At 43.6% G+C, this 23,106-nt stretch overlaps 1 protein-coding gene across 2 annotated transcripts in view; it reads left to right on the plus strand.

The window, feature by feature from the left end:
• Positions 1-23,106, plus strand: part of SLC12A4 (solute carrier family 12 member 4) — an 83,321-nt gene that overhangs the window by 38,775 nt on the left and 21,440 nt on the right. For both annotated transcript variants that reach the window (XM_055000679.1, XM_055000680.1), the window contains exons 2-8: positions 5,766-5,860; positions 10,479-10,610; positions 12,290-12,436; positions 14,604-14,658; positions 16,984-17,114; positions 20,440-20,681; positions 21,484-21,698. In XM_055000679.1, coding sequence (XP_054856654.1) covers positions 5,766-5,860; positions 10,479-10,610; positions 12,290-12,436; positions 14,604-14,658; positions 16,984-17,114; positions 20,440-20,681; positions 21,484-21,698 — 1,017 coding nt within the window. The remainder of the gene's footprint in view (positions 1-5,765; positions 5,861-10,478; positions 10,611-12,289; positions 12,437-14,603; positions 14,659-16,983; positions 17,115-20,439; positions 20,682-21,483; positions 21,699-23,106) is intronic.

The following is a 23,106-nucleotide window of genomic DNA, read 5'->3' on the forward strand; positions in this document are numbered from 1 at the left end:
GGGCGGCCAGCTTGGAAAAAGAAGGACAGGCGGCTGTCAGAACACCACTACCTATAAGATATTGAAATGAGTCATTTTGTGCCTTAATTGAAAACAAGAAGCAGCTTCCCCTGCTGGACTTCTCCAGAGAGAATTATATATTTCTCTCAGTTTTCATTTCTCCCAGGATTCCTTTCTTCAGCAAAAGTGCCACCATTCCAGATACCATGTTACCCTGAATCAGCTGAGGAGGCTGCCTTAACAACAACAACAATAATAATAACAACATTCGATTTATATACCACCCTTAAGCCAATTTAACACCCACTCAGAGCAGTCTACAAAGTATGTTATTATTATCCTCACAGCAATCACCCTGTGAGGCGGGTGGGGCTGAGAGAGCTCTGAGAGAGCTGTGACTGACCCAAGGTCACCCAGCTGGCTTCAAGTGGAGGAGTGGGGAATCAAACCCAGCTCTCCAGATTACAGTCCTCCAAGCCCTTTAGACCATTAGCGCTCCTTTCCATAGACAAGAATGTAAGAGGTGCTTTATTAGATCAGTCCAGTGGTCCATGCAGTACAGCGAACTGTTTCACACTGTGGTCAACCAACTGCCACAGAGGGCCAATAATAATCATAATCATAATCATAATAATAGATTTTTATGCCGCCTTTCAGCCGGGAATCAAACCCACCTCTCCAGATTAGAATCCCACACTCTTAACCCCTACACCAAGCTGGCTCTTAACCACTACACCAAGGCCTTCCCCAACCTGCCTCCTAAAACTGGTATATAACTGGATTATTGCCTGTGGAGAAACGCCCTTAAGCATGATAACAACAAAACAAGTTCATTTGTATACCGCCTTTCTGGACGGATTAGTGCTCGCTTCAAGCTATGAACAAAGTCAGTGTTATTATCCCCACAGTACAGCTGGAGCTGAGAGGAGTAGCCACCCGGTGAGTTCATTGCAGTACTGAGATTCAAACTCGGGGCTCACATCTCAATATTTCAAGACCTGAGGCTTGTTAAGCCATTGCCCATGCACTTGCATTCACTATAGCTCCCACCTTGTGGCATGTCCTGCCTGAGGAGGCCCTAGAGGCTTCCACTCTTCCGTCATTCCCCAAACTATACAAAACAGAACTGTCCGGGAGGATGTTTTTATAAAAGTAGTAGGGCAAAAGTATAACCGAAAGATTCAAGAGGGTGCTTTTATCAAGAAAATAGAACTGTGGTCTGTGCCACTGTGCATGCTATACATTACCTGTTTGTTGTGTCTTTTATTCTCCCTTTACAAAATTGTGTCTCCTTTTGCAGTTCTATTTTCTGTATCACGTGACATTTCTGGTCTGATATTTCTTTTGACTGTTTCTGGCGTTTGTAATTAGTCCTATTGCATTGCTTATGAGATTTTTCATGCTATTTGGTTACATTGTTTTATACCATGTAACCCACCTTGAGTCTCAGTGAGAAAGGTGGGCTATGAATAAAGTAAATAAATAAAAGATTTTTCCCGCCAGCAGGAGCCAAGCAGGAAGGGGGTGGGTGAGTCGTTGCTATCAGAGCATCAAATCACCTTGCCATCCACTTGGGCAAGGCTGAACTTTGGTGGGCTAAACTGGGACATGGCTCACAGGTCCGCAGGACCATTCCTCCACACAACCTCCAAATGCGGAGGTTCCCTATAGTCACCATGACTGAAAGCCAAGCTACAAGAGACGACTTGCACAAGGAGGAGCACGTGAAGAGAGTCGCAATGTTGGCCGGGAAGCTGAGTTTTAAAAGAGATCCGAAGGCTTTGTCAATTTCCCCTCTCTATAGAGCCAGGGAGATCAGCTGCTCAGGGGGTTTGTTAATTTCCTCTTTGCCTTTGGAAGGCTCTGTCAATTTCACCTCCCCTTCTAAGAGGTGAAGAGGAAATAAACAAACCTTCTGAGCAGGGATCTCCCTGGCTCTGTAGAGAGGGGAAATTGACAAAGCCTTCCGATCTCTTAAAACTCAGCTTCCCGGCTAACATTGCGACTCCCTTCAGGTGCTCCTCCTCGTGTGATTCGTCTCATGTAGCTTAGCTCTTATAGCCATGGATGAATCTGTCCTCCATGAATCTGTGTAATCCCTTTCTAAAGTCTAGCAGTGAACTCCACAGGGAAGTTAATTACTTGTTGAGTAAAGTCATGCTTTTTTGGGTCTGTCCTGAATGAATTGCCTGTCTGCTTCATTGGGTGCCCTGGAATATGGAGGCAGAAAAAGTTCTACCTACTTAACCATCCACCCCACACGTAATTTCATAAACCTCTATCATATCCTGCCTTTAATTATCTTTGTCTTACCTGAAAAGCCCCAGACCCTTTAGCATTCTTCCAGCCTCCTAATTGTTTTAGTTGCTCTCTTCTGCACTTCCTCAAACAATGTAATATCTTTTTTTGAGGTATGGCATTGGCAATCAGGCCAGTACACAATATTCCAAATAAGACTGCATTGTAGATCTGTGTATTTAGAATATTGGTAATCCTTTCCCTGAAAAATCCCTAGCACAGTCCCTTGGTTTTCTAGCCTGCAACTTTGTGGTTGCCAACTGCCCTCTCTTCTCTTCCCGAGTCAGTGAGTTTGCGGGCCTTGGGAGAGAAATGAGCATTTCTTCCACTCGCTCCATGCAACAGGGAAAAGTCAGAAACAGCAGAATGCACATAGGTTCTTCCTTATCAAAACGAGGGAGACCCCAAAGCCAGGTGGTATGCGCAAAGGGTTCGAAGTGGGGAGTCTTGGGTTTCTGTTGCTTGCATTGGGATATAGAGAAGGTAAAGGCAGGGCTGTCATCATTTTAAAAGACAGTTTTCTTTCCAAATGCAGCCACTGGCGCTGGTTCTTGGAGGGGAAACTGGCACAGTTGGGAGGGGGCTGTTGTCCTCCTCCTCTGATATTTTATTGCTGAAAAACAGCTCCCAACCCTGCTTTTATCATCTTCAGAAAGAAAAGAATGGGTGCCTATCTATTTTCCCCTGCAGGGGTAAAAGCAGCTTGTGGGGTGGAGATTTTCAGCAGGGGAAGGAAGGCTTCTCAAGTTCTTCTCCTCCCTGCTGATTTTCCCCTTCCAAAAAGCAATTCAGTTGGCTGCATTTTGGTTTTAAATAGCCTTATAAAATGATCAGATAACTAAATGTGACAGAGACAAGATACCTACTGCTTCTTATTGTCTCCAGACTGCAGTGCAAATGAGAGAAATCTTTGCTTCTCCCTCAAGCCTACAGGCTTTGGAAGGGCTGGTGGTGATCTTACCTTATTAGATGTAAGTGAGAAGAGGCAGGAGTGGTGGCCCCCCTGCTGTGTCTTACCTTCCCTGTCCTCCGTGGCAAACAAGAACTCCTGGGAGGGAGCTGCTGGGGGCCCTTGTCAGCATCCCTTTCTCCCGGCGTGTGGCACTGCGGACCCCTGCCTCTGTAATCCATCCTTACTTACATTAGCCAAGTAGAGGATGACTGATTCTTCACAGCACAGAGTTTATAATGTCTTGTGTAACAGTGACTGTCAAGTTACTTGCCCCAAATCGTCAGATGAGCAGGGCTTTTTTTCAGGGGGAACGCAGGGGAACAGAGTTCCAGAACCTCTTGAAAATGGTCACATGGCTGGTGGCCCCGCCCCCTGATCTCCAGACAGAGGGGAGTTGAGATTGCCCTCCGCGCCGCTGAGCGGCACGGAGGGCAATCTAAACTGCCCTCTGTCTGGAGATCAGGGGGCGGGGTCACCAGCCATGTGACCATTTTCTCTGAGGGCAACCCACTGAGTTCCACCACCTCTTTTCCCAGAAAAAAAGCCCTGCAGATGAGAGTTACCTCCATGGCACGGAGGCCCCAGGACACCCTGGCTGAGGAAGACAGGAAGACTGACTTGAGGGAACAACAGCTCGGCTGTTGCGGTAATATAGATTAAAGCACACTGCAGTAAGCAGTACACTTGTATTCTAGGTGAACTTCTAAACTTTGCATGACCGAGTTAGTGGAGATGGCTAAACTTACAGCTTTGATCAGAGATAAAACATTGTCTATTTTTATGGCTAACTGGAAACCCCTTATTAATTTTCTGCATGAAACAAGGAAAAATGATTTGATGATTTGTGGTTTTTATTTTTAAGAAGACAAATTTAGGAAAAGATAAATAGAAGGGGGGAAGTATTGGAAAAGGAAATTTTGGAGAAATTAAAATTTAAAGTATGATGTTTGTTAAAATATGGTAGGTGTTGTAGAGAAAAATGGAAAATGAAACGTATTACTGTTTTCTATTATTTCTAATTTCTTTTTTTTCTTTTTTTGTATGCTTCTTTCTTTCTTTCTTTCTTTGCCCTTTTTACTGTGCTTTTAATTCTATTAATAAAATAAAAATATCTTGTAAAAAATAAACTTTGCATGAATTGTGTGTTTTTTACAGGGCGTTAGGTAACTAAAACAGGTGTTGCTTTCATCTTTGACAACCAATTAAAAATAGTGAACTATCACATGAAAAGGATCTTAGATATTTGCATAAGATAACCTATAAAACATGCAAATTCAGATAGTGTGTTAGAGTTCTGACTGGAAGAAATCTCGTGAGGATTTAGGTGAGAATTTTATCTTTGCCTTGTATGCTATGGGAATCTTAATGCATTTCATAGAAACTTTGATTGTTTTAAACTTAGAGTTAATTAGGAAATGTTAGCAAACCTAATACTTACTGGCTTTCTGTATTCTGTTTTTGTAGGACTTATATTAATAACCATATATATATATTGCTATCTTGCTTTGTTAAAAAAACTAGAGTGTAATTTGATATGAGGTGGCAAACCCTTCAGAGGTCGCCTGCCCACAGCAGGCACCCTTGGAACGTGCGTGGTGTGTGCGTTCCGGGGGGGGGGGCACAGCGACCTCACTTCTGGATGTGATGTCATTGGGCTAGCCACAAGAGTGCTCCTGTGCTTTGTTTGGGCCGATTTGGGCCCCAGATCGGCCCTGTGCAGAGTGTGGAGCACTCCTGTGGCCAGTGCGAGATCACTTCCGGAGGTTATGTTGTCACAGAGGCGCCAGAGTGCACACATGAAGACAGAGCACACGGCTTGCTTAAGGCAAGTGCCAGGTCTCCCCCCCCCCCTTCCTGGGAAAGTATAGGGATCTGTCAACCCTATTTCAATTGCCTATTTCTGAAAATGTGTCGAAAAAGAACTTGAAATTTGCAATAATCTGCCTGGAATTCAGTGAGAAAGGCAGACTGTAAATAACAAAAATAAAGTAAAATATAATACTGTGTCCATTATTAGCCTTGAACTGAGCAAGAGAGGCAGTGTTGTATAGTGGTTAGAGTGTTGCACTAGCACCTGAGAGACCCAAGTGTGAAATCCTTTATTTGTTGAAATGTTTAACAGTTTTGCTGTGAGAAAGGTGGGCTGTGAATGAAGTGAATAATGATGCTTTGCACCTCCATGTCTCATGTTTTCTTTGTGGAAGAAATTGGGTTGGGGGGCCATTTGGAATGGAAGAGTTTTCGATTATGAGTTCTCGGCTCCCACTCTCTACCTCAGTCTGCCTGGACACTGGCTTACTACTTGTGAAAGAATCAGAATCTTATCATCAAATATACACATTTGAATACCAGGGTCCCTACAAGTAAAGCAAATAAATCCATGTAGAAGGAAAAACATTTGACAACCTCTGATTAAGATGATGAAAATAAATTGGTGGGACTGTGCTTTTTCTCAGAATTAGAAGCGTGTTGTCTTTGAGCAATCTGAAAGTTGCTTTTTCTCTTTTCTCTGCAGGTCATGGTAACCATAAAGAAAGCAGCCCTTTCCTCAACAATGCTGAGGCTGGCAAAGGAGGAGACTATTATGACAGAAACTTGGCCTTGTTTGAGGTAAACAAATGATCGGCCTTGGTTTTGTGTTGTCTTTTAAAAAAGAACAGCCCTACTAGATTAGACAACGAGGGCCATCTTGTCCAGCATCTTGTTCCCTCAATGGTCCAACCAGACACCATAGAAAGTCTGTGAGTAAAGCCTGGAGGCCAAAGCAGTTACCAGTTACCTCAGCAACTGGTGTTCAGAGTTATACTGCCTCTGAACATGAAGGCTCCATTCAGCCATCATCTATATATATAAAGACAAGTGTCCTGACTGACTCATCAGTGCCCCGCCGAAACTCCTGGACCTAGAAACGTGAAATTTGGGGAGAATATTCCTTTCATGATGTAAACACCCACTAAGAATAAATTTTAAGAAGTTCGCGCCCTAAGGGGGTAAAAAGGGGTAAAATGTGTTTTCCCAAAGGGATACAGCTTCTCTGTGTGGCTGGCAGGCTGCTGCTTGTTTGCACCCCTGCCTACTGCCAGCTCGGCCACTCTTCCCTGATAGGGCCAGCCTTTCAAGATCATTCGCATATGATCGGGCTGATTGGGGCTCACAACATTCCACACCTCATGCCCCCCCTCCAAGACAGTTGGAACACAAAGGCCATTTGCATATGCAGCCTGGTTGGTCCTCACCCCCCACATTCTAAACAGTATGCAGTTGCTATTGGGAGTCATTGAATGTGTCCTGAGGTTTTTACATACCCATAAGTATTATAACTGGATTTAAAGTAGTTAAATACTGTAGCGAAGCACGGGTATCAAGCTAGTAATAACCATTGGATCCCTTTGTAAGCCATCTAAACTAGTGGACATCGCTACAACATGTAGCAGTGAGTTCCACAAGTTAACTGCTCATTGTGGGAAGTACTTTTATCACACTCTTGTGGCACCTCCAGATGGTATCTTATCAAGTACTCCATTTGGCCCTTTTTAAGCAAGTCAAAGTTGTAGAAAGTGGACAGTGTTTGTTGCTTTTTTTTAAGGAAAGCAGGTATTGGGGGTGGGGCAGGAGTTCCTGTGAATTTTTTTTTGTCGGGTCTTCCAGAGATAATCTTGGCTTATTTCAAAGGATGATTATCAATAACCTTGAAACAATACTGTGAGGGAAATTTCTCCTTCTTCCAATTCTGGAGAACCCTCTAAACACCGATTTCTTAACTTATCAAGGCAATCAGCACTTTGGTGGTTTGAAGAAGGAAAAGTTTATTGAGAGAGATCCTGACATAAACCTGATGCACTCATACATCAGAGGGCATGCCCATAAAAGATTATAGACTTACACATATACCTTCTCTGGCCAATTTTCACTTTTGTAGAAGACCTGGGTTTTCTGTTAAAAATTCTTTAACAAATACCTTAAAATCTAGTGTAGGAGAAATACTTCCCCACTTTGAAATGTCTCAGCCTCTGTTGGCATTAGCATTTTGAACTCGGAACTTTCAGTGTTGCATCACAGATTAGAATCCTCAGGCTCCATTAGCCTGGAACCAGAGCAAAGGTGGTGAGCCTACCATGGCAGTCGTGTCTAACAGTGAATCCTGGGGAGATGCATCTTCACTGGTTTGTGCCTCCGCTGTTTTATGTCTTTTACTGCAGCCACTATTCTTCTGTCAAGAGAGGAAACTGTTTAACGCTTTTTACAGATCTGCGTTATTTGAGTTTCCGCCTGTTTACAGTTATTTGAGTTTTTGTCATGTTATAGTTAACACTAGAGATAGGCACGAACCTGGAAAATTCCGAACCATGTGGTTTGTGGTTCTTTGTGTTTCACGAACCATGAACTTTCACGAACTTGCCCCAGTTTGCGAACCAGTTCGTTTGATTCATGAAAACATCACTTCCAGGTCAGCAGAAGATCTGCAGAGAGCCCATCCCTTCCCCATTGCCTAGGAAACTGATTGATGGGTGCCAGGCTGTCTGCAGTGACAGGCTAAAATTCGTCACAGTTCATGAGAAATGAGCTCCCATGAACCACTGGTTCACGAACCACAAACCAGCTCAGTTCGTGACAAACTTCGGTTCGTATTTCAGTTCGTGCCTGCCTCTAGTTAACACACGTACATCCTGCCCGTGTGAGTATACATCTGTTTACAAGTAAGAGCCAGAGCATGTTATTTTTCCAAATGAAGCCAGCGACTAATGCGTGGATAAATGTGGGTTTGTATCACACATTCAGTTGTACATGAGTTGAGTGTAACATGAGAATAATTCCAAGCACATACAAAGAACAATCAAGTGTACATGGATTGTACATGCGTTCACTGTAACTTATAAATAAGGCTTCTGTGATTGGCCTCTGTCTCTATGGCGGTCATGCTGCCCCTTGGCTGTTCTCGGAATTCCTGAGGTGCCCACAGGCTTCCAAATGGTTGAAGACCCTTGAGTATCGGTAGAAAAGCAGTGCTGCTCAGAGCACCATCATCCAACTAGCAAGGTGTGAGTATGTCTGTCAGTCAAAAGAGGTTATTTTCTATAGCCATAGGCTGTCACAATTCACCAAACATTGACTAATAAACAATTAAATCCCTTATCACAGTTTATATAGGTTACTAAAATTAATTAAAACAATACAGTATGCCAAACTGTCCCAGGGGTCCCGAAACAGCCTCATTCAGTACCACTTTAGATCTTATCTTTTTGGCTGCGAGTGCAAACTGAGAGACTCTATAGGATGCATGATTGTCAGTGACAGATAACAAAAACATAATCTTCTCGATTTCAGAGTATGTGTTTGTCACTGATAGGATTCTAGCCAAAAATTTAGCTCTGGGTACACTATATAATGGACAATAAAGTTGGTAGTGGGAAAGGTTCTCCACTGTAGGTAATCCACAAATGCAGGTGCAATGTTCCATAGGGGTGTGAGGATAACGCCCTGCTAAAAGAGCTGTTTGCATCATCTGGAAGTGCCCAGTTGGCCATCCCTGGTAGAAATAGTTCTGCCTAGCCCCTTTCATTGGCTCCAGTATCACAGTGTATATACTACTCACTGGACGATGTGCTATTGTTGCACTGTAGGAATAATGTGCAACTGTATTTTCTTGTGTGGGCAAACCAATCTAGGAGATGAGCGATTGCTATAGCTCAATGAGTACAATATCCGTTGTTTTGTGGACGTAGCCTGGAAGTTTGTTTCAGCAGTTGTTCTGGTCTTCAGTGAGGCATGGGCGTATCATGCGCGTCTGCATGCAACCTGTTCCCCTCCACTGCTCCATGGTATTAAGACTGCTCAGTGAATTACTTTTGGACGCATACCAGCACGTTTTTCAAAAGAGACATAGACTTGCTTCTGGGGAGGGTATGATTTTACCCATGGAAACCAAACCCTTTTGTAAAAAGGGTCCCCTGAGGGCATTTTTCAAAAGGAGAGAAATTAAACATCAGGAAGAAGACGAACAAGGTAACCTGCCTACTTGCTGGCTGGCATGAGCGACACTGAGGGCTGGCACTCTTTGTCAAAGTTCAGAGCGCTGTCTGCCTCTTCAGAAGAAACATGGTTCTCCTGCTAAGTCACTTAAATTAGACACCAGCAAGTTGCCACTTCAGTGGGTCACTGTGAGGCACTCCATTTTGTACAAATGGTTTCCATGGAAATGGCCTTTCAGGTCTCCTGTGGTTGCTCCAGCAGGCCTCTCTTCAGTTTGTTAGCTCCTTCAGCGCACAAAGAATGTTTTGCCTTCACTACTGCTGCTTTTCTTTCCTTTTAAAAAAAATATCTTGTGGCAATTGCTTGGGAACTTTGTGCTGTCTCGAACGAATGCTTGTGTTTGTCAGATGCGGAACTGCCTCAAGAAAATGCTTCAAGTAGTAAACCTTAGTTGCTGAGCCTTTTCCCTATTTTCTCTCCTGCTGCTTTCCTTTTTGTTCCTCGCAAGTCTTGTTTCAGGACAAACTGAGAGCCAAGCTACAAGTGACGCCTGACATAGGTTGGACACTTGTCAGCTTCCCTCAAGTTTTGATGGGAAATGTAGGCGTCCTGGTTTTACAGCTTGGCTCTCCATTACAGCTGCAAGACCAGGATGCCTACATTTCCCATCAAAACTTGAGGGAAGCTGACAAGTGTCCAACCTGTGTCAGGCATCACTTGTAGCTTGGCTCTGATTATTTGGCCCAGGTGCCAGCAGCTTGTTGGGGGTTTGTAGGCAAGGGGATGTTAGTCCCATACCCCCTCCTCAAACTTGATATTTTATGGCTAATTAACCCACCTGGAATGTCACCTCCCCTCCCCAATATTTGTTTGTTTTAACATTATATTAACACTGTATAAAGGGCATAGAGCTGTAATATAATGGCATGGCACATGTAAGTGCTTTCAAAAAGGGAATAGGATTCTCATCTTTTCCACTGTCCATTGTTTGCATTCTCTTGCTCGTACTGCATTGTCTTCTACTTCTTGTAATTCCATTTTCTGCTTAATTTCTAGTATGTCATGCCTCAGATTGTTTCCTACTTCTGTAATCCTCATCCCAGTGCATTGTTTTATGCAGTGTGGTTGCGTTGTTTTATATTTTATCATCCACCTTGAGTCTTGGAGAGAATGGCAGGCCATTCAATAAATATTTGTTGTGTATAAAGTGTCGTCCTAATCATTGTCGTCATAATCTTTGCTTTCTTTTCCTTGGCAGGAGGAACTGGATATTCGCCCAAAGGTCTCTTCCTTGCTCGGCAAGCTGGTCAGTTACACAAATCTCACTCAGGGAGCCAAGGAGCATGAGGAAGCAGAAAGTGCCGAAGGCTCGAGGAGGAAAGTATCAAAAGTGTGTTGCTTCTTCCAGCATCCAACTTTTTGTTTCCTTTACAATTCTGGGAATTTCCTATTGCACTAGGGCCGAACTAAGCTTTCAAAAAAATAATAAGCAAGTTCAGACTCCATCAGTATTGTGGATTGGCTAGGTAACTGCACTCAGCTGAGAGTTTCCAGGTGCCTGTGGGGTACTTACTGCTAGAAATAAAACCATGCTGGTATCAGTTTGAATTATTAGTTGGAAAAGGTTGGAAAACTATCTTTGAGAGCTGCTGTAGCGTAGCAGTTAAGTGGTTGCGTTGCAAATGAGCACTCTGCTGGTTTGCATCCCGCCATGGCTATGAGCTCAGCAGGTGGCCTTGGTAAGCTATTCCTCTCAGGCCCAGCTGCCCAACTGTGTTGTGGGCATAATAACGACACTGACTTTGCTCATCGCTCTGAGCAGGGCACTAATCTGTCTAGAAGAGCAGTATATAAGCACAGTTATTATTTCCCCGCTCAATCACATTTCATGGGACAGAAAGGAGTTTGCACTTACCCTGCAAACTAGGTTTGCAAATTTTGGGTTGTTCCGTTTTGTAATTCTAGCTTTCAGAGCAAGTGCAAAACATGGGTTGCATCCAACCAGCTTTTCCACTGCTTAGAAAGGTAGGAATGGACCACCCAAGAAGGTGGTGAGTCAGGTCCTAGTGGTGCTATGTGGGTGACAAAAAGCCATGTGGGACGGGCTGTAGTGAGGAGACAAAATGAACGGGCTAGATCCAACCCCACAGAGTGCTCATTTGGAAGGTTGTTTGCTGTAAATCGGTAGTTAATTAGCTTGCCAGACAGACACACATTTACCAATCTCATACCGGCGTTATTCTCATAGTACCAGATGTTGCTTTTGGTGTCCATAGTTGGACCATGCCTCTGCCAAGTTGCAGGATGTTGCAGTACCTGCTGCACAAAGTGCAGCATTTTGAAAATACATATATGAGTGGTGCATCTTTCTAGGTTCTCTGTAGAAGACCTCTGGGAAGAGTGGGCTCACGTCACAGGGGTGAGATATGACGAGGGTCACCAGGAATTCAGATCCACCCATGACCAAATTTAAACTCTGTACGCACAAGGGAATAGCAATCTCTTTCTATGTTACCCATGCAAAGAAAAATCAGTATATTTTAATTTCAAAGCAGGGCTCATGGTGGTGCATTGATCCTTTCTGAGACTGGGTAGGGCAGGAACTATTAATGTTAAGCAGGAAAATCAATGGAGGCTTTAGTCAATTTGGGTCCCCAGGGTTTTGTTTGAGAGGCAATTAATTACAGATAATTCTTTGTTGCTGAACGAGGCTTTTCCTTGACTGTGGTTGGCAACTGGAGGCTTCCGGGCCAAACTCTCTGCCCCACCCCCCAAGTTCCGAATGGATGATGTTTGGTTTCACAGTGGCCAACCTAGAAGCAAAAGAGTTGTCGGGAAAGAGATGCTTATGGTGGCAGAACTTGCTGGCGGGCCACTTCTGGGTTGCATAGCCTTCTAGAGGTGTGTACATTTTGAGAAAAGGGAGCGATCCAGGACATTCTTCTGCTTGAAACCCTGGAGTGCAGCTAACCCTGACTTTGCTAGACCAATGATATGTCTAGCAATATAAAGTGGCTTCTCTCTCTCTCTCTCTGTAATGTTGATGAATATTGATTTCTTTCCCCCCAGTCACCCAGCATGGGCACCTTGATGGGAGTCTACCTGCCATGTATGCAGAATATCTTTGGGGTCATTCTCTTCCTTCGGTTGACTTGGATGGTGGGAACCGCCGGTGTTGTGCAGTCCTTCCTCATCGTCTTGATCTGCTGCTGTTGTGTGAGTACCTGTCTCCATCGAAAAGCCTGGGGCATAGTCCCACGTGATGCATTTCAGCAGATCCAACTGATCTGAATCATTCGAACCATTGTTTGCCGCTGTACCTTGCTTGGGTGTCTTGTTGCCCTAGCCCACGTGCTTATGTTCCCTTGCTGACCCATCCTTCTTTTCCCCACTGTAAGCTCCTAAGGGCAGAGACTTGTCATTTTTGACTTCAAAGGTCTTTGCATTTTTAAGCTTCAAATCCCTCGCTCAAATCCCTGTGGAAGCTTGCTGTGTGACCTTGGGCCAGTCACTCCCTCAGTCTTACCTACCTCACAGGTAGGATAAGATAGAGGTGAGGGAGAACCCTTTCGGCTGCTTTGGGGAGACAGGCGGGTTATAAATGAAGTTAGTAAGTAAAAGAGGCTCATGTACCTTGAGGAAGCTTAGAGACAAATATTATTATTTCCAGGGGTCATTTTGTAGAAAAAGAGCTGGAGGAGCTCATTAGCACAACTCGTTAGCATATGCCACACCTATTCCCATCACCGGAAGTGTGTCATTAGTATAACTGATTTGCATATGCTTCACCCCCTGACATCACCTATTCTGGCTGTTTTGGACCTAATCCTGGTCATTCAGGGCCGAAATTGGGCCCAAAATGGCAAAAAAGGGCGGAAAATGGCTGAAAAGGGGCCCAAAATGGTCAGGATCAGGCTGCTGATGAGCGGGAGAGTGATCCTCCACCCGTCAGAGGTCCGATCCAGACCATTTCGGCCCCAATCCAGGCTGAAACGGGCCCAAAATGGCTGAGAGGTGGGTGAAGCCACCTGACATGTGACCTCTTTGGGGAACTGCCGGAACTGCGTCCCTGTGTGTTCCCCCTTGAAATGAGCCCTGATTATTTCTATAACGTGCAGATAAAGACAATGAACAGGAGGAGAGAAGCACACTCTATTTACTAGAAAATTCTGACAATGAGTCATTCCCATCCTCCAGTACTTGAGCTCCGTCTTATAGCAGTGGCTGACCCCTCAACACAGAGCAAGATAAAGTGGGGACAGAATGAAAGATAGTTGGCGAAACCACATTTATACTCTTGAAACAGTTTCCGTTGGAGAAGAGAGGGATGGGCAGGGGCAACCAGAAATGTAACCTGCAGACTGTACTTTGTATTTACTGATAGCCAGGGCTCATTTCGAGGGGGAACGCACAGGAACGCAGTTCCAGCAGTTCCCAAAAGTCACATGTCAGGTAGCCCCGCCCACCTGACTCTCGGCCATTTTGGGCCCGTTTCAGCCTGGATTGGGGCCAAAACAGCCCAGATTGAGCCTCTGATGGGTGGTGGATCACTCTCCCGCTCATCAGCAGCCTGATCCTGACCATTTTGGGCCCCTTTTCAGCCATTTTCAGCCCCTTTTTGCCATTTTGGGCCCAATTTCGGCCCTGAATGGCCAGGATTGGGTCCAAAACAGCCAGAATAGGTGATGTCTGGGGGTGTGGCATATGCAAATCAGTTATACTAATAACACACTTCTGGTGATGGCAAGAGGCATGGCATATGCTAAATAGTTATGCTAATGAGTTCCTCCTGCTCTTTTTCTACAAAATGACCCCTCCTGATAGCATATAGTAATTTAGAGGTCAAAGCCAAGCCTCCCCCTCAAGGAGACTATATGTTTAAGGGTGTCAGCAGGCAATTTCTCCATCTGTTTTGATTCCTTAACTGGATCTTGGCTGTGCTCTACAATCTAAGGACAATAAGCATGCTAAGTCCTTTGCTTTTTAATTTACAAAATAATTTTATGCATACCGAGGAAGCCTCCTCCACCAAGTATCCAGAAACCCCAATCTCATCTTGAAGTGTTTTTACTGCTTCTGAGAGAGGTCTTTGAGCTTTTACCAGAATTGCTCATGTATTTTTATATGTACACATCTCATACAAATACATCTAATGTACATGATTTATTCTGGTTGCACAGTTTGAGCTTTAAGACAGAAATTGCAATCATCCAATGTAGACTCAAAAACCATTTTCCCAGTAGGGAGAAAGTTAAATAGATGCTGCAGAATTCATCCAAAAAAGACACTGCACATTCCAACTTATGGTGTTCACAACAGAATAGTTTCTTGTAGTCTTTTTCCACAAGGATGCTCACAAAATCCACACTTTTGTCATTCACAGACGATGCTGACGGCCATTTCAATGAGCGCTATTGCTACAAACGGGGTTGTGCCAGGTAACATCCCAATTTACTTGGAGAAAATGTACTTCTAAGTGTATTGGGATTCATGTTGATGTCTTTGCTGCGGTATGCGAAATGTGCATCCTATTTGGCCTCTCTCATCAGTGGCCTTTGGATACAATCCACCAGGATCCGCCACTGTACTACCGCCATTCATTGAGCTAGATTTTGAATGGAGTTTTTGCACAAGCTCGATCGATAGGTGCTTTGCTGCCCTCTTTGTCAGAAAAACCATGAAGCTGGGAAACAGCTGCTCTTGTGTCTTTCTCTTCATCAGCTGTGGGCAAAATGTATGCACACTTTTGAGTTTGATACAGTTTATAGGCTTTTACTGACTTGGGGGTGGGTGCAATGCAATGTATTGTGTGTTGTAAAAGTATTAACAGGGTGGAGTCATGAAGGTAACCAATTGGGGAATAATATTCAGTTATGGAATATTATGACACGGTTGCAATCCCCAAGACAGCTGCATGCAACTTAGCTTCTCTAGCAAAAAATGCAGAGAACTGGATTTTATAGAAAAGTTTCTAGCCTTTGTGACCGTGAAAGCAGCTTGGCAAATGTGACACCACCATGATTTTTGAGAAACATAGAAGTTAGTGGTTTAGGTAGATGGGAATTCAACAAATGCATCTTTTCTTTTAAAAAGTTTTAGCAGGCTTCGTCCCCTTTCTCCTGAGCCTGGGGAAAGTGCATTAGAAGGCGAGAAATCCTGGGTTGGATCCTTTGACTCCCTCCCCCTAAGTTGGATCCTAGGGCTCTCTTCCGCTGACCCTTCAAGGGGCAAAGACTTTCTCCAATGGAGAATGACTTCTGGTGGAGAAAGGCTTCCACTGATGGAGAAAAAAGTCTTTCTTTGTCAAAGTGTTTCTCTTTTGGAGGAAGACTCAGAGACTCTCTACACGAGACACCTTACATGAGGACTCTCAAGAGCAGGGAGACGCAATGTTAGCTGAGAAGCGTCTGTCAGTTTCACCTCTCTACAAAAAGCCCCTGGAGATTGCTCCTAAGAGAGTTTGTTAATTTCATCTTCGCCACCTCAAAGGCTCTGTCAATTTCACCTCCCCTTTCAGGAGGCAAAGATGTAATTAACAAACTCTCTGAGGAGCAATCTCCGCTGGCTCTGTCTTTTTAAATGGCCCTAGTGTAGAGAGGTGAAATTGACAGAGCCTTCTGAAAAACACCAGGCTAACAAAACACTCTACACCCAACAATAGCCCTGCAGAGAAGATTAGCACATCAAGCACCAATCCATATGCAAAAGAACCTCCTCAGGATACAGTGACGCCTCCCTCCATTAGCATTCCACACCCCGGAAAACTCTTACAGGATGACTCAGCTCAACCCCACCGCTCCTGAGTAGATATAAATGACCTGCCAACATCTTTTCCACACTGTGACACTGAGAGATCTCTGTCTTTTGGTGCTACATCTCTGAAGATGCCAGCCACAGCTGCTGGCGAAACGTCAGGAACTACAATGCCAAGACCACGGCAATACAGCCCGGAAAACCCACAACAACCATGACAGAGCCTTCGACTGTCTTTTTAAACTACGCTTCCCAGCTAAGGTGTCTCCTTACCCTTGAGCATCCTCATGTTAGATATTTCATGTAGAGAGACTCTCAGTGGAAAGGAATTGTAGGATCCAGCCTGCTCGCTTTCTGAAGTCAGTGCAAAATCTAGAAATCTTCACCTCCACCATCCCTCTTGGATCTCACCATCAAGTGCATGCCTGCCCAGCTCAGAGTTAGCACTGGGTCTTCAAGAGTGTTTGGCACTCCTCTGAAGTTTCTCCATGACATCACAGTCAAGACCCCTCTTCTTGGAGAAGAGAGGTTTCAGTGACGGAACATGATTTTTGAGCAGATCCTGAGGCTAGCCAAAACTTGGAAGACTCCTGGGTTTGAGCTTCATGTGCCATATATTTGCAATAACATTGTCAGACTTCTTCCATTCCATCGCTATAAATCTGTGTAGATCTTACTTGTTACATAATTTTATTTTTGGATTCCCTGAAGCTAAATAACCTGAGGGGCATTGATACATAAGAGTAGAATATTTGGTGTTGGTAGTTAATAGCGACATCTGAAGAGCACTAAAATATGGCATATTTACTTTAATTTCCTTAATGGCAGAACTGTTTATCTTGGCTAATAACATAATTTGTTGTTGTTCTTAGACATGCCCAGAAAAATAAGCCAATTGCATGTGAAATGTGAAACAATTATTTTCTTGCAGCCATTATGTTCTTTTTGAGGTTACCTAGCTTATAGTCAGTATGTTTCTGAACAAAATTCTCCCCTCTTTCATGCTGTAGCTGGCGGCTCTTACTTCATGATTTCAAGATCGCTGGGTCCAGAGTTTGGCGGAGCAGTGGGCTTGTGTTTTTACTTGGGGACAACCTTCGCAGGCGCTATGTACATCCTTGGTGCCATTGAAATCCTGCTAGTAAGTAGACCAAAATAGCAGGTAGCAAAGTTTGGTCCAAGAGAGAAATAAAGGAACTACGGACAAGTGATGCTTTTTTATTAGAACTAGCACAAATGTCACAAAGTGGTGTTGGGTCACACTTTTGAGTTGATCACATCTTCTCATTGAACTGGATGTTCAGTACAAAAAAGGAGGAAGCGAGAACAAAGGTGTAAAATTTCCATACATTTTGAAGGTATTGGCAGGGGTAGGGGGCTGTATTTTTTCCCAGAAATATTGTGGGTGGGAGATTGAAATATTTTATCTAACTTACTTTAACAACATTAAAATCATTTATAATTTAAGCATATGAAACTGTACTGCTTGACATGTTTAAGCAATTTAAAAGTATACATGGCTTGATTTTCTACAAACAAAATTATGAATATACCCAGTATTATGAGGGGAGAGCATGCTGCAGACATCTGCATGCTGTGCCGTGTTAGCACACGTGTTTTGTCATCAATTATGTTGAAAATAGAAAAATACTCCTTTTGTTTATAACTAAAGGTAAAGGTAGTCCCCTGTGCAAGCACCGAGTCATTTCTGACACATGGGGGGATGCCGCATCACGATGTTTTTTTGGCAGACTTTTTGTTACGGGGTGGTTTGCCATTGCCTTCCCCAGTCATCTACGCTTTACCCCCAGGAAACTGGGTACTCATTTTACTGACCTTGGAAGGCTGAGTCAACCTTGAGCCGGCTACCTGAACCTGGCTTCCGCCAGTATTGAACTCAGGTTGTGAGCAGAGCTTGGGCTGCAGTACTGCAGCTTACCACTCTGCGCCACGGGGCTCTTATATCAAAATGTATTTGGACATAAATGGACTGATATAGTCACTATAGAACTACCAGCATATTAAATTCCAAGTTAAACTTTATAACACTGAAAACAGTGAGCTTTTCTCTTGTTTATTATCATCATACAAATCATAGCATGCTAAATGTGGAAAATAACGGTCCCACTTAAACAATAAATGCATCCTTGAAAGTATATCTCTCTGCAGAATGCCCGTGCATAATCATTCTCTAATGCAGTAGATATCTTACGTAAAAACATTTACATGGCACATTAAGGGTGAGTAACGCCTGGCTTTATGAAAGAAAGATATTTTACTTGTTCTAAAAGATAAAATATTTTGTTGGAGTCCTTCCAGGTTTTTCCGTTGAACCAGGTTTAGACAAATCCCGCCCAACCCTTCAAAATTCACCACCCTCCCCCAACCAGGGTTCTCTAGATTTTCAAAGGGCAGAACTGGGCTTACTTCTCTCTGTTTCCTCATTTAAAGCTGCTCTTGGAGCCTGTTTAGTCCTCATCTGGTTGTTTTGAGGGGTGGGGTTCTTTTTTGTTTGGTTATTCCTCATCGGAAGTCTCTGCTTTCAATTCAAGGTGGTGGGGCTCACCTTTAAAGGCTTTTGTATGGGCCCTCATCCTTGAAGGACTCCCTTTCCTTGCATGTTCCCATGAGGGCGCCTTGCTTCCTCGCGGCGAGGTCTGTCTGTGCCCCTTTGTCTGGGGCACATTTTGCAACAGTCTGGGCTCAGGTTTTTGGGGTGGCTGCCCCATGCTTACAGAACAGCCTTCTTGTGGAGCCAAAGGGCTTCAGTGCTCCTGGCTTTCTGGCGAGGCTGCAAAGTGGAATTATTCCAGATAACTTTTTGGTTCTAGGCAAAAAGGGGGAATGGTTTTCCTGGCTGAGAACAAGATAATTTTATACTTGTTATTTTAATTCTGTTTTTAAAGTATTCTATATTTAAAATGTTCACTGTATATGGTGTATTTTGTTGTCCTCTTCTCCCTCCTCCACACCTTGGGTCCTGAACAACAGGAGATAGGTAGGCTTAAAATATTTGAAATAAATTTGGCATGAGATGCAGATTTTTAAGCTCAGATTTGAGCTCAGTCCCCAAAACATGCTATTAAACATTCTACCAAATAATGTTAGAAAAGAACAGGGAGACTTTTTCTGTTACATGGTGACAGCAGCAAGAGTGCTATATGCAGCGAAATGGAAAGCCGATATGTGCCCTGATGTGTCCGAGTGGATAGATAAGATCTATGAAAATGCTTCAATGGCCAAATTAACTACTTATTTACATAACAGACCAATAGCTGAATTTTGGGGGAAATGGAAGGATTTCTTTGACTACTTAGACTAAAATTAAGATTAATTAAGGTAATACAATACAAGATAAGAAGATAAAATACAGTTAATATTAAAGTTTGTATAAGCAGGGCTCATTTTGAGGGGGGATGCGCAGGAACGCAGTTCCGGTAGTTCTCTAAAGAGGTCACATGTCAGGTGGGCGGGGCCATTTTGGGCCCATTTTGGCCAGGATTGGGCCTAAAACAGCCAGGATTGGTCCCAAAACCACCAGGATCAGGCCTTTTATGGGTGGTGGATCACTCTCCTGCTCAGCAGTGGCCCAATCCTGACCCTTTTGGGCCCCTTTTCAGCCATTTTCAGCCCCTTTTTGCCATTTTGGGCCCAATTTCGGCCCTGAATGACCAGGATTGGGTCCAAAACAGCCAGGATAGGTGAGGTCAGGAGCGTAGCATATGCTAATGAGTTATGCTAATGTGTTATGCTAATGAGTTCCTGCAGCTCTTTTTCTACGAAATGACCCGTGTACAAGTAACCAAGGAGAGGGAACGAGAGCTATTACACAATTAAGTTTAGTCATTATATATTCTGATTGTATTTTTCTGTTAGTTTAATCTAACTTCAAATGTAGTGCTTATATAATTTTTATGCTGATTCTATTTTTATATCTTTTCTTTTTAAATAAAATTTCTATACCAAAAATAAATAAATTTGGCATATGCCTTTATTTTTTTACATGCCTGGGAAACCTCCGCTTAATTGAATAGCCCTGATCTTATTTGCGCTTGTGTGTGTGTGTGTATAGCTTTCATCATGAGAACCAGGGCCAGTCAGTTTACTACTGGAGAGTATGGTGAATAAGGTAGTGCTAGTGAAAAAAACAAATTTTCACTAAGAGCTGCTGCAAAAAAGAACCCCCCAAATGGCTGCTTCCCTTTGAAAAACATAAAAGCCCATAGTATTCAGACTTTCCAAGAGCAGAAGGAAAGAAAAATGCAGTTGTCTTTATATTAGCAAAACAGGAGATTAAAATGTGTTGAAAAGGAAGACGCTGTGTTAGAATTACTGATAAATGCATGTGGATATTACTGTAAATTACTTCAGCTTTCCCCTCATTTCTGATAGATGGGAAAGAACATCATTATTTGCTCGCTTTTGTGTATGGGGGAGATATTAAGGTTGTATTCCAACTCTTTCAGACCTACATCGCTCCCCAGGCAGCCATTTTTCACTCCACTGGAGCTCACGACACGTCCAGCGCTACCCTCAACAACATGCGAGTTTATGGGACTTTATTTCTCACCTTTATGGCTGTGGTGGTTTTCGTAGGCGTGAAATACGTCAACAAATTCGCTTCTCTCTTTCTGGCGTGTGTCATAATATCCATCTTGTCCATCTATGCTGGGGCCATCAAATCCATCTTTAATCCTCCTGCTTTTCCGTAAGTAAATCTCATCCAGCGAGGCCAACATGGGTGACAGTGGAAATGGTAGGAAATATGGGTAAAGGGGCTTAAGAAATGCATACAGTTTTCAGCCTTCTTAGAATTCTCAAACTACAAAATGTGACCTGCTTTTAATATTTTTCCCTTGGTATCTCTTCCCCTCCCCGTCTTTATCTTACTTTGTTTTTTAAAAAAATTCTTTTTAAGGAGGGGTGTTGATTCAACTTCTGGCAATTATTTGGTCCAGAATATACATAAGAGCAGGACTTTTTTTCTGAGAAAAGAGGTGGTGGAACTCAGGGCCGCACAATGATGTCACTTTGGGTCAGCTGGAACAAGGGGGGAGATTTTTAAAGTTTAAATTGCCCTTGGCGAAAATGGTCACATGGCCGGTGGCCCCACCCCCTGATCTCCAGACAGAGGGGAGTTTAGATTGCCTTCCACTCCACAGCGCACAGGGCGATCTAAACTCCCCTCTGTCTGGAGATCAGGGGGCGGAGCCATCGGCCATGTGACCATTTTCAAGAGGTGCCGGAACTCCATTCCACCACATTCCAGCTGAAAAAAAGTCCTGCATAAGAGTCCAAATTATTCGGAATAATTCTGGCTGTGGTTAACAGATGGGGACACAGTTTGTGTGTGTGTGAAAAATTGAATCCAATGGTACTTTTCACCTTGTGGAAAGGTATTCTTTGGTGTATGGAAGACTTTTTTTTGTAGCTGTGTTATAAATGTGCAAAATGTAAAACAAATGTAGGGGGGAAAGTTACAAAAATTCAGATTTCTAATTTCTCCCCAGTGTTTGCATGCTGGGCAACAGAACTCTTTCAAGGGACCAGTTTGACATCTGTGCCAAAACTATGGTGGTTGACAACATCACGGTGCCCACCAAGCTGACAGAGCTCTTCTGCCCACATTACAACATCACTTCCGCACACTGCGATGAGTACTTCCACTTCAATAACGTTACGGAGATTGCAGGGATTCCTGGCGCTGCGAGCGGCATTTTGAAAGGTACAGACATGAACGAGTACAGTGCTGCCTAAAATGAAAGGTGGAGGCCTGGAACAGCTTTTGAGCTGCTCCCTTATGCAATTTCAGCCGTTCATTTCAGAAATCAGTATCCCATCCTAGAAATCTCTTGGCTACTTCAGAAAAGAAACACAGTATTCTAATAAATATGAAATGTTTTTTATGTTAGCCCGTGTGTGTAAAGGCTGTGTTTTAAAGTAGCACGCATTATGGTACATGTTGTACAATTTTGCACAAACCCCAAGAAACTGCAGAACGTGCTGCTTGGTGCAGAATTCAGAAAGCCTTGGTGCATACGTGTGTGTGTGTGTAAAATCATAAAATAAAACCAGTGCCTTCTTAAAGACTAATAAAATTTACTCCAACATCATTAGCCCTTAAGGTTCCACTGGGTTTCTATTTTATTTTGCCCCGACAGACCAATGCAGCTTCCCGTCTGGAATTATTTTAAATCACATGTTTCTAGACCTTTATGACCATGAAAATATGTTTGCAAGTATCTTGATAACGGTTAAGCAAATTTCAGAAGCCAGAGGAATTTCTTAATAGCATTTCTATTGGCAGAGCTCCTTTGCCCTTCCGCAAGGCATATCCCAAGCAGAAAATATGCTGAGCAAAATAGCAAGAGTCGTTTAGGCAGAACTGGAGGAAGACAGGAAATACTTCATTTGCATAACTGACTGGTACAGATTTTGGAGCAGAATCCGCATAGTCTGTATCCCAACCCCATCTATTTAGGCTCTATACATCCATGCATTAAGAAATGACTTGTGTCCATGAGGATATGCTTGCTTTCTTAGTATATGTGTGACTGCAGCACATGAGTAAACCCAGCCACCAGCTGCCATCTGGTTGCCACCAACCTACTCTCTTTCCCTCCGTTGGAGACAGAGGCCATTTAGTGGGACCCATGGGAGACTCTTGTGCGCTTGAGGAGTCTGGTTTATCGTGCAGCATTTCCTCCCTCTTGTGCCCAAACCGCTATGCAGGCCAGGCATTCTTTCGTGTTTTGGCAACATGTCTTTCCCCTTAAATATCCCTTTTATTTAATGTAATCCTGTTATTACAGTTGGGAGTGGGATGTTTGCAAGTTAAACTGTGCACCTGGTAACAGTGTTTTTTTTCTTTTAAAGAGAGGATTCCTCAAATTGGACACTTGCCACTTCCTGCTTATCCGTTGGCCTTGAACACATCACTCCTTTCCCAGGCCAGTTAGGGGGAAACGGGCTCATTGGTGTAGCCCTGTAACTTAAAATCTATATAAGTCTCAGAGAACCTCCCCCCTCCCCGGTGAACTTCAGCTCAGGCTGAACTGTGGAAGCAGCGCTGTGCAAACAGCCCAAACTCGGGGTCCAACCATTGTCGTTTCCCAGGGTTCCTGAAAGCAGTA

The sequence above is a fragment of the Eublepharis macularius genome, chromosome 16, assembly GCF_028583425.1.
Source record: "Eublepharis macularius isolate TG4126 chromosome 16, MPM_Emac_v1.0, whole genome shotgun sequence".
Classification (NCBI taxonomy): Eukaryota; Metazoa; Chordata; class Lepidosauria; order Squamata; family Eublepharidae; genus Eublepharis; species Eublepharis macularius.